The sequence below is a fragment of the Muntiacus reevesi genome, chromosome X (assembly GCF_963930625.1).
Source record: "Muntiacus reevesi chromosome X, mMunRee1.1, whole genome shotgun sequence".
In the NCBI taxonomy this organism is placed as follows: domain Eukaryota; kingdom Metazoa; phylum Chordata; class Mammalia; order Artiodactyla; family Cervidae; genus Muntiacus; species Muntiacus reevesi.
The window spans coordinates 106,796,145-106,808,191 of NC_089271.1; the positions used below are offsets into that span (position 1 = coordinate 106,796,145).

Sequence of the window (12,047 nt, forward strand, 5' to 3'; positions counted from 1 at the left end):
ATGGCAGTTCTGCTTAGGGAGACTCTGCTGGGGTGTTAAAGAAAGCCCCTTCTCTATTAACTGAGCCATCATTATCATCCCCCCATTCCCACCCTCTGAGGTTTCAGGAATGATTTGCTGAAATGTCTAAGCTACATCTTAGTCTCCCCTGCAACCTGTCCTACACACAGAGGTGTCATAATTTGTGCTTTATGATGTCCAAGCCCCTCCATAGCCACCATTGGCTAGGGGAGTGCTGTGCTGACCAATCAAAACTGAAGGGTGTGGCCCTTCATTGTCCTGGGGAGCCATATACATAGCGTGGCCAGTAGGCCTGGGGTAGACCACTAGGAGGGTTCAATATGGCCAAGGTGTCCAGCAAACCAGCAGAGCCTAATTCAGAGACAGACCAACCAACCTCAAGTTCCAATCAGGGGAAGACGAAGAAGGTTCCCGGTCAACCCAAATCCAAAAGTGGTGGCAAAGTAAGATGACCCGACTCAAGCTATTCTCTTTTCACTGATTCCCTCTCTCCCAAGAATCTTACCTTTGCCCTGCCTGGCTCACCTCCCACCCCCCACCGCACCTCAGCCCTGACTCCTTCTCATGAACTCCCCCTTTCTGTCAATATCTCATTTTCTACCCCCCTAAACCACTGTCTTTTTGACCTCACTCTGTTGTCCTTCCAGGCGCTGAAGACAACCACAAAGGTTAAAAAAACCCTTCAAAGTACTTTGAGTAAAAACGTCTCTGAAAAAACTACCAACTCTATAAGACAGCTGAAGAAAACTAGACAGTCAACACGATTCGGCCATTATCACCGGTTGAATGAGACACTGCGTCAAAATGATCCAGAACAGAACCAAGAGTAAGTGCAGAAGCCCATCAGTGGAAGTAAAGACCTGGGCAGCCAGGTTACTTCAGAGTGAGACCAGAGACCGGGGACCTCAAGAAATATCCATGCAGTCTGTGGTCTGAGAAGTTGCCAAGTGTGTAGACATTGAATTTTACAGCAACAGGGTACACTGATGGTAATTCAATAAAAATCAACTTGTGAAAAGTTCTGTGTGTTTCTCCAAGTTCTCTCGTGGTGGTGGGGGGGGGGTTGGGGAGGAGCAGGGAAGGAAGGGAAGAGACGAATGTGTGAGGGAGGGAGGGACAGGGGTCCTGCAGGGTTGGGGGCCAAGGAAGGGAAGAGACGAATGTGTGAGGAGGGAGGGACAGGGGTCTTGCAGGGTTGGGGGCCAAGGAAGGGAAGAGACGACTGTGTGAGGAGGGAGGGACAGGGGTCTTGCAGGGTTGGGGGCAGGACTGACAGAATCACAGTTAACCAGCCAGTGGGGGAAAGAAATGCCTCAGGACTGAGTGCTGAAGACAAATTTCTTTAACACTTCAACCCACAAGCAAGACCCAGAAGGACTCGGCGTTTTTGTATCTATTAGGTGGCTGGCGGAGGGGCATGACAGAGTGTAGATAACCAGAACTTATGCGATTTGAGGTGTGTATTGCGTGCACAGTCACTCAGTCGTGTCCAACTCTTTGTGACCCCCTGGACTATAGCCCACCAGGCTCCTCTGTCCATGAGATTTCCCAGGCAGGAATACTGGAGGGGGTTGCCATTTCCTAGAAGTATGCATGACGTTTCACTTTATGACCTCAGCAACTACAGGTCCTCTGAAGGGCCAAAAGATCTCATGCTACTAAATATTATTGCTAGGTCCCTAAGGACTAAGGTAATGGTGATAGGAAGCCACAAATGCAACACTGATTAGCCCACTTTCTAAGGAAACAAGCGTGGAGCAGTGGCTTTCCAAGGGCAGGTCAGTGGGAGCTGTCTCTTTTCAGGGCAGGCGATGGTCTATAGAGAACGCTAGAACAGCATTATCTCTCCCTCAAAAGTCTTTTGTCTTTATTCCTTCCAAAGTTGCTTTTTTCTCTGAAAAGAGGATCCTTTCAGAGGGGTTTTCCTGAAGTATAATTGACATATAATATGTTGCACATATTATAAAGTAACAGTTTGTTAAAGTAACAGTTTGATTAATTTGGTCATATGTGTACACTAGTTAAACAATCACCACAATTTTAAGTGTGAAAATACTCATCACTCTCAGACATCTCCCCTTCCCCTTTGATAGTTGTTCCCTCTTGCCCCTTTCTGCATACCCATACTCATATAATCACTGATTTGTTTGCTGTCTCCATAGATTACATTTTCTAGCATTTTATACAAATGGAATCAATACGTACTCATTTTTATCCAGCTTCTCTCACTCAGCATATTAGAGTCAATGTTCTTGGGTACATCAATAGTACATTTCTTTTTAATATTATGATTGTTGTTTGCTTGAGAGTTAAGTAACATTTAAATGATGCCGCAAACTTGCTTTAATTCTGTTAAAAACTTGGTCATTGTAAAGCCGTGTGCAGTCCTAAGAAATAGAGAGGTACCTTATCCCCTTTACCCTAGTTTCTCCCAATGGTAATATCTTGCATATCTATAGTACAATATCACAATCAGGAAATTGAAAGTGTTATGATCCATTTACCTTATTCAGCTTCACCAGTTTTACGTGTACTGGTGTACATGTGTAGCTTGTGTACATGTGTGTGTATAAACTGAAGTGAAGTTGCTCAGTCGTGCCTGACTGTGACCTCATGGCTCCTCCATCCATGGGATTTTCCAGGCAAGAATACTGGAGTGGGTTGCCATTTCCTTCTCCAATGTGTGTGTATAGTTCTATGCAATTTTATCACCTGTGTAGATTCCTGTGGTTATCACCACCACAGTCAAGATAGAGAAAGTTTCCATCCAAAGAATCTGTCATGCTACTCATCCATATCCACAACTACCTCACTCCCTCATGATCCCTAGAATCCAGTAATTTGTTCTTTATCTAATTTTGCCATTATAAGAATGCTACGTACATGAAATCATGTTAAATAAATGAAATCATTTAACACATAACCTTTTGTGATTGGCTTTTTACATTTGGTATAAATGCCTTGAGATCCATTCAAGTAGTTGTATGTTATCAGTTTTGTTTTTTTTTTTTTTGCTTGCTTTATTAGTGAGTAATATTCTATGGTATGAATGTACCACAGTTTAAAAAAATACTCATTGAAGAACATTTTGGTTTTGCTTTTGCTTTTTTGACTATTAGAAATAAAACTGATATGATTGTTCCTGTCTAGGTTTTTGTGTGAAATTATTTTTTTTTATTTCTCTGAGATAAATGTCCATAAGAGTAATTGCTGGATCATATGGTCATGGAGTACTCAGTTTTGTAAGAAATGTCTGTACTTCTTTCTAGAGTGGCTATACCAGTTTACAATGTTGCCAGTGAGAGAGTCAATTCCTAGGCAGATTGATAAGAAGTTCAGGGTCCCCAAGGAGGAGAAAGGGGTCTGTGGCTCTTGAAATGGAGATTGGGGGTCTGGAATTCTCAAGGGGGACAAAAGGACAAACTTTTTTTCCTCTGCTTTCCTTAGGCTCAGTAAATTACACTACTCAGTTTAAACTCTGTACTAGGGATTATACAACGACAATGTATCTGGCTGGAGGACAGTTTCTCCTTCCTGAAATCCTTCTGACTAATCCTGATATTTTAGAATGTATATTATGGGACTGGGTCTGGAGGATCTTTCTATTGTAAAATTCTAATCTTGTTATCCTAAAATGTAAATTGCTGGAGTATGTCTGGTAAAATTTTCACAAACTTGAGGCATTCTTTTGGTTTATTGTAATAACTAATTAAAAGGTATATAACTCCATTGCTAACACTAGCAAGGGGGTACTCTTTCTGCCCCCTTCTGATGTCTATGTCGGAAGCTTTCTCTATCCCTTTATACTTTAATAAAATTCTGTTAAACAAAAGCTCTGAGCAATCAAGCCTCGTCTCTGGCCCCGAATTGAATTCTTCTCTTCCGGAGGCCAAGAATCCCGACATCTTTTAGTGGGTCAGAAACAACCTTTCACCAGCAGTTCCTCTGGATTCTCACCAGTATTTGGTGTTATAATTAAATATATATAAATATATATATATATTTTTAAGTCATTCTAGTTCACGTGTAGTGATCTCTCACTGAAGTTTTTATTTGCATTTCCCTGATGGTAAATGTTGAACATCTTTTTCTGTACTCATTTGCCATCTGCGTATCCTTCATTGAGACTTCTATTCATGTCTACAGCCTATTTTTTAAACACTGGTAGAATCAGACTTTCATGAATTTGAACACAAAGCACAGGTTTCCAGGTATACAGAAATACATCTTCATTTTACAATTACTTTTTTAAAAATCGCAATCTTTTTGGACAGGGATAAAAGAATAAACTGTTTCTTATTTAAGCAACAAGCCCATTATACAGAGTGAAGTAAGCCAGAAAGATAAAGAACATTACAGTATACTAACACATATATACGGAATTTAGATAGATGGTGGCGATAACCCTATATGCAAAACAGAAAAAGAGACACAGAAGTACAGAACAGACTTTTAAGCAACAAGATCTTTCTTACTGTAATCTTATGGGCTTTTTAAAGAGCTTATCATCTGAATTTCTAGAACTTCTTGTAACCATATATACATTTTGCTTTCTACACCCACCTACCAACTAGGTGGTTGTTGCCTCCTAGATTCTGGTGAGTTTTTCCATGGTTAAATGCTGTCTTAATTTCTGTATCAACACAGAGCCTCTTTGTTGGCCTCCATAAGTAATATTTTCTTCTTCTAGTCTGGCATTATATAGTCCCTTTAGGCTTTTTGTTTCCTCTTCATGAAACACATGTAGATGCTCATGTACATCCCCTGCTTACAAGATGCTGGCTTGGGAGTCCTATCCTTGACATGTAGGATCATCTATTAGAGGCTTATAGTGTGCATTTCCTTCTACTACAAATGCAATGGTCTGCATTATGACAGAGTTAATAACTTTTCTTTATTCTATCACTCCATCCATCTTTGGTCCTTTCCCATGGGGAAACTGCAACCGAGTCCAGTTCTTCTAGCACACTCTATAGCATTAAGTTTTAAGAGTGTATTTAACCTCAGTATTTGGTGGTGGGTAACACTGAATGCCCGAAACTCCCAGTCATAAAATCCAGTGGCTATCTTGAAACTTAAAGTCTCATAGACAAGAGAAAATTCTACAGCTGTACCATATTGAGGTTTGAAGGGATATTTCTCTATGCTCAGCAGCTCATCAATAGTCTGTCTTCTCCATTTCTTGACCAATTAGCAAAAGGAGAACCATCATACAACAGACATGAATGTAAAGGAACACCTGGCCTATAATTTCAAGTTGACATACTAGAAAAATTCTTGCCCTCTCCCTTCACTCAGGCGCTGGACTACTAGCTGTACTTGGGCAGAGAGAATAGTCCACTGAAAATTAATCACTCTGTTGGCTACATCTATTTATACAAGTTCTTGAAGTCTTATGTGTCATCATACTTTTGATGTTTATAATATCCAAGTCACCACAAGGGGGAAATGGCAGTAGGTCCACTCATGATAGCTGAACCTCGCAGTGAAGCTGAGTTCTACAGGGGCCCAGGCCAGTATATGGAGGTCTGGAGGGAGCACCTGATTGCAAACGTGGGGATAAGAACCTCTTTAGCAGCATGGCTGACCCTGTTCAAATCAACATCCTCTGAATCCAGCTACTTGCAAAGTAAAAACAAAGGCCAAGAGAAATCACCTTTCAAAGTCACTTAATACATTTCTTTCTTCACCCTTATCAGTGAGAGTTGGAAGTCAGCCTATTTTCTCCTAGTCCAGTCATGTTTAGGGCCTCCGTTTCTCTTCAGTGGTTTTGTGTTCTCCTGACTGGTAAAGCTTCAGTATCCTTAGTTCAAACCAGATAGACTATCCTTAGGACTACATGTCTTTGGTAATGAGCACTGAAAATTAAAAAAACAAACAATGAAACAACAACCAAAGTAACACACTTATGATTTCCAGTTCTCAAAAGATGTTCTCTAGTGTGCAAATCCTTGTTGTTGGCCTGTTCCTCCTTAAGCCATTATGCCTCCTTCTCCAGTTTTTATATACTTTTTAAAGAGTTTCTCTGTCTGATTTCTGTCTATGACATTTTTAGCAATAACAAGATAACCCCAGGAATAAAGAAATCATACAGGTTCACCACATGTATTTATTGTGGGTCACAGATGTAGTCCATTGTCTAGTTGGAAGTTTAAATTTTATCACTATTGAATGTCAAGAGTTCATTATACATTTTTGGCTTCCCTGGTGACTCAGACAGTAAAGAATCTGCCTGCAGTGTGGGAGACCTGGGTTCGATCCCAGGGTCAGGAAGATCCCCTGGAGAAGGGATTGGCAACCCACTCTAGTATTCTTGCCTGGAGAATTCCATGGACAGAGGAACCTGGAGGGTCACCATCTATGGGGTTGCAGAGTTGGACATGACTGAACAACTAACACTTTATACATTTTAGATACAAGTTCTTTGTCAGATAATGTTGTTTATATTTTTCCCAGTCTGTAGCTTATGTTTCATCATCATTACAGCATGCTTCACAGAGTAAAAGTTATAATTGTATTTATGAATATTTTCCTTTTATGGATCATGCTTTTGGTGTCTAAGGACTTTCACTTGGTCTTTGGTACTGAACATCTCTAAAATTTTTGTCCTCTGTTTTTGTAGAAGGTATAAGCTTTGGGCCAAGGTTCTTTAAAAAAATTAACTATATTAAATGTTATATAATTAGCTATATTAACTATGTCCAATTGCTTCAGGAAAATCTGTTTAAAAAGGCTACTCTTCCTTCATTTTCCTTTTTATCGAAAATAGTTGAGAATATTGTTTTGAGTCTATTTCTGGGTTCTTTATTCTGTTCCATTAATATATGTGTCCATCCCTCAGCAAACACCATGCTATCTTCAGTATTGTGACTATATAGTAAACCATAAAACTAGGTACAGAGACTCCTTCCACTTTATTCTTATATTCTTTCTAGTTTTATTATCAGAGTAATATTGGCTTCATAAAATGAGATGAGAAATGTTCTCATCTTTAATTCTGTGATAGAAATTGTAAATTGACATTTACTCTTCTTTAAGTGTTTGGTAGAGTTTTCCAGTGAAATCATGTGGGCATGGGTATATTTCAGGACATAAACTACAAATTCAACCTCTTTATTGGTTATAGGACTAATTATATTGCCTATATAACCTGGTTGGGGTGGGGTTGCGGTAATTTGGGATTATTTCAAAGGATTGATTCATTTCTTCTAATTTTTCAAGTTTACTAGTTAATAAAAGCATCTACCTATTATCCATTTAATGACTGCAGGATATGTGGTGACATTCCCTGTTTTATCCCTGATATCTGTCATTGTCACCTCTCATTTTCTCTTTTCAGTCTTGCCAAAGGTTTTTCAATTTTATTGATTTGGGGGGAATAAATAGAGAAAGTCAATAAGAAAAAAAAAATCTTCCTTTCAATTTCATTGATTTCTGCTCTTTATTAATTTCCTTCCACTTGCTTTGGGTTTTTTCTCTTTTCCCCTATATTCTTTAGGTAAGAACTTAGGTCTCTGATTCAAGGCCTTTCCTTTTTTCTAATGTAAGCATTTAATGTGATAGATTTCTCAGTGCCACTTTAGTTGCATTCCATATATTTCAATATGTCTTTTCATTGTCATTCAGTTCAATGTCTTTCTTAAAAGTTTTCCTTTGAGATTCTGTCCTTAACCTATGGATTAATTAGAAATACACTTAAATTGCCAATTGTTTAAAGATTTTCCTGTTGTCTTTCATATTTACAGAATTCTAGTTTGATTCCATTATTCTCTGAAAATATGTTCTGTAAGATTTCATTGTCTTCAATTTGTTGAAGCCCATTTTATGGCCCAGCATAGAGACTATAATGGTATGTGTTCTGCAGACTCTTGAAATAAGTGTGTACTTTGCTGCTGCTGAGTGGAGTGTTATATATATAAATTAGATCCTGTTGGTCATTGTATTGTTCAGTCATTCTCTTTGCTGATTTTCTGCCTAGTAGTTCTATCATTTGCTGAGTGTTAGGTGTTTGAAGTCCAAGTATAACTGTGGCTAGGTCGATGCCCTCTTTCAACTCTTGTCAGTCTTTCCTTTATATGTATTTGGAAACTGTTGTTTTCTTGATACACATTCAGTTATATCTGTGGTGGATTGATACTTTAATAATACTTTAATTGATACTTTAACGTCCCTCTTTGCTCTTAGTAATTTTTATTGCTATGATGTCTACTTTATCTGATACTAATATAGTTATTCCTACTTTTTATTTTTAATTGTGATAAAATACACATAACAAAATTCATCATCTTAACCATTTTTAAGCATGCATTTCAGTAATATTAAATCCATTTATGTACGAAATCTCAAAACTGTTTTCACCTAGGAAAACTGAAATTGTACCAATTAAACAACAACTCCTTAGTCCCCTTCCCTCCATTTCTCCATTCAACTTTGTTTCTATGAATTTAACAACTCTAGGTTGTTGTTTAGTTGCAAAATTGTTTCCAACTTTTTGTGACCCCATGGACTGCAACATGCCAGGCTTCCCTGTCCTTCACTATTGTCTGGACTTAGCTCAATCTCATATCCATTGAGTCCATGATGCCATCCAACCATCTCATTCCACTGCTCCCTTCTCCTTCTGCCCTCAATCTTTCCCAGCATCAGGGTCTTTTCTCATGAGTTCACTCTTCGCATTAGGTGGCCAAAGTATTGGCGCTTCAGCATCAGTCCTTCCAATGAATATTCAGAATTTATTTCCTTTGACTGGCTGATCTCTGGTCATCCAACAGACTCTCAAGAGTCTTCTTCAGGAGAGAACAAGATGGTTAAGGAATAGGTGGATGTGGAGTACATCTCTCTCCACGGATATACCAGGAATACACCTCAGACACAGAAGTGCATGCAGAATACCAGCTGAGGGCAGATAGGAGTACCTGATGAGCAGAAAAGAATATATAGAACCATGCAAAACTCGGTAAGACAAAGGAACTAGGGGAAAAAACAGGAGTGTTAGTAGGACTGGACCTGCCTTTGGCGGGTGAGGGAACTGAAGCAGGGGTCTGATCCCCTCATCGGGGCAATTGTCTGAATCAGAGGAGAAACATTTAAGGTTACGAATGAAACAGCTGATCTGTGGCAGCCTAAATGGAATGAGAATTAGACAGTCCTTGCTGAAGCCATACATACAGCGGACAGGGATGCAGGTCCCCTGGAAGGTGCAGCTGCTGGCAGCTGGAGTTTAGGGATTGTGGAGCAATCCCAGGGCACGGGTTGCTATTGACTGTGGACAGACAGATCGAGGGGGTGTGAGCAAGGAGATTGTGGTGGGAAATGCCTGTGGAGGAAGGTCAGGCAGCCAGGGAAGCAAGGTGATACTACTGAGTCATGTATAGGGGGTGGAGCCATCCCATAGCCCCTCTCCCCACACGCCAGCATCGGCAGCTGAACAATAGAGAGGCTGGCCCATCAGGCACCTGACTCACCAAACTACAGACTAGGAATAGACCCAGAGTACTCCTTTAAGTGACTGATGTACCAAACTACAGAGTAGGAACCCTCCCAGGGTGTCCCTTTAAGTGCCTGATGCGCCAATCTAGAGAGTAGGACCCCAGCTGGGGCGGGGGTGGGGGGGCCTCTATATGCCTGATGCACAGAACAACAGAGAAGGACCCCAGGCAAGGGAGCCCTCTAAGTACCTGAACAGGCAGAGTTACAGAGAAAGACTGGCCAAAGAGGCCTTCTGATACCCAGCTACAAGAGGCTCAAAAAAAGACTGATAGGGCCATAACTCCTGTGGCAGAGGCAGTCTGTGTCCTAACACACTTGGCACCGCCAGGGTCCTCAGAAGCCAAGCAGCTGTGCCATCTTTATGCTCAACTCTCACTGGGGCAGAGCTGCCACAGGCAAAAAAAAAATCTTGCATCTATGCACACAGGATCACTTTGGTCATGTCTGACTCTGCGACCCTGTAGACTGTTGCCTGCCAAGCTTCTCTTTCAGGGAGGGGATTTTTCCAGGCAAGAACACTGGAGCGTATTGGCCAATATTGATTGCCATACCCTTCTGATGCTGCTGCTGCTGCTAAGTCGCTTCAGTCATGTCCGACTCTTAGTGACCCCAAGGACTGCAACCTACCAGGCTTCTCCATCCAAGGGATCTTTCAGGCAAGAGTGCTGGAGTGGGTTGCCATTTCCCGCTCCAACCATCCCCTTCTAGAGCACTATATTTCCTGCTGCCCTAGCCGCCAACTCCCCTGAGTACTTGGTGCTGCCAGAACTCCTGTGACCCAAACAGCTGCACCACCTCTGCACCTGGCCCTCACAGGGGCAAACCCAAGTCCTCCAGGGCAGCTTCAGAAGCAGTCCCCAGTGGACAACCCACACGCAGTGGTGGAAATAAACCACAATTGAAACCCAGGGGCAGTGTGACTAAGGAAGAAGACCCAAAACCTTCCCACCAGCTGTACAAGCTGTAGATTAAATCCCAGACTCTGTCTATGGAATATATAAAAGGACATTGAGAGCACCCACAAAAGAAAATGCACTAGTTCTGATAGCTGTGGACATTGTAGGCAGGAAAACACAGGAGTAGGACCAGATTAGAATCTGAGCTGCCCCCACAGCAGGTCCAGAAATAAGCACAGTGTTGAAGGGTATCCTAAGGAGGTGAAGTAGACTATGACTCCCAGTGAGGGAAATGACTCTAACAGCAGTGATTCAAGAAAAACATTTATTATTCTTATACTTAGACTTGTACTGTAGATTCTTTTGAATTTTTCCCCTTTATCCCCCTCTGTTGTCAGTTCAGTTCAGTTGCTCAGTCATGATCAAGTTGGGTTTATTCCAGGGATGCAAGGATTCTTCAATATTCTCAAATCAATCAATGTCCCCCCCCCCAATTATTTTTATTAGTTGGAGGCTAATTACTTTACAACATTGTAGTGGTTTTTGCCATACGTTGACATGAATCAGCCATGGATTTACATGTGTTCCCCATCCTGAACCCCCCTCCCACCTCCTTCCCCATCTCATCCCTCTGGGTCATCCCAGTGCACCAGCCCCGAGCACTTGTCTCATGCATCCAACCTGGACTGGCGATCTGTTTCACACTTAATAATATACATGTTTCAATGCTGTTCTCTCAGATCATCCCACCCTCACCTTCTCCCATAGAGTCCAAAAGTCTGTTCTATACATCTATGTGATACACCATATTAACAAATTGAAAGATAAAAACCATATGACCATCTCAATAGATGCAGAAGAAGCCTTTGACAAAATTCAGCACCCATTTATGATTAAAACTCTTCCAAAAATAGGCATAGAAGGAACCTACCTCAACATAGTAAAGAACATATATTATAAGCCTACAGCAAACATTATTCCCAATAGTGAAAAACTGAAAGCATTCTCCCTAAGATCAGGAAAAAGAGAAGGGTGTCCACTTTCACCTCTATTATTCAAGATACTTCTGGAAGTCTTAGCTACAGCAATCACAGAAGAAAAAGAATTAAAAGAAATTCAGATCGGAAAAGAAGTGAAGCTCTCAGTGTTTGCAGATGACATGATACTGTACCGAGAAACCCTAAAGTTAGTATCAGAACATTACTAGAGCTAATCAATGAATTTAGCAAAGGTGCAGGATACAAAATCAATACACAGAAATCATCTATATTTGTATATACTAACAATGAAAAATCAGAAAAAGAAATTAAGGAATCAATCCCATTCACCACTGCAACAAAAAGAATTAAATATCTAGGAATAAACTTACCTAAGGAGAGAAAAGAACTGTACAGAGAAAATTATAAGACACTAATGAAAGAAATCAAAGATGACATAAACCAATGGAGAGATATTCCATGTTCCTGGGTGGGAAGAATCAATATTGTGAAAATTACCATACTACCAAATGCAATCTACAGATTCAATGTGATCTCTACCAAATTACCAATGACATTTTTCACTGAACTAGAACAAAAAAAATCACAATTTTATGGAAACACAAAAGACCCTGAAAGGCCAAAGCATCCTGAGAAAGAAGAA

General features: G+C 40.6%; 1 protein-coding gene across 1 annotated transcript; it reads left to right on the top strand.

The window, feature by feature from the left end:
* Positions 1-341: 341 nt before the first annotated feature.
* Positions 342-10,412, top strand: LOC136154663 (uncharacterized protein CXorf51A-like). Its single transcript, XM_065916855.1, has 3 exons — positions 342-464; positions 669-847; positions 10,277-10,412. Exons 1-3 carry the CDS (start codon positions 342-344, stop codon positions 10,410-10,412), a joined length of 438 nt encoding a protein of 145 aa, XP_065772927.1.
* Positions 10,413-12,047: the final 1,635 nt, after the last annotated feature.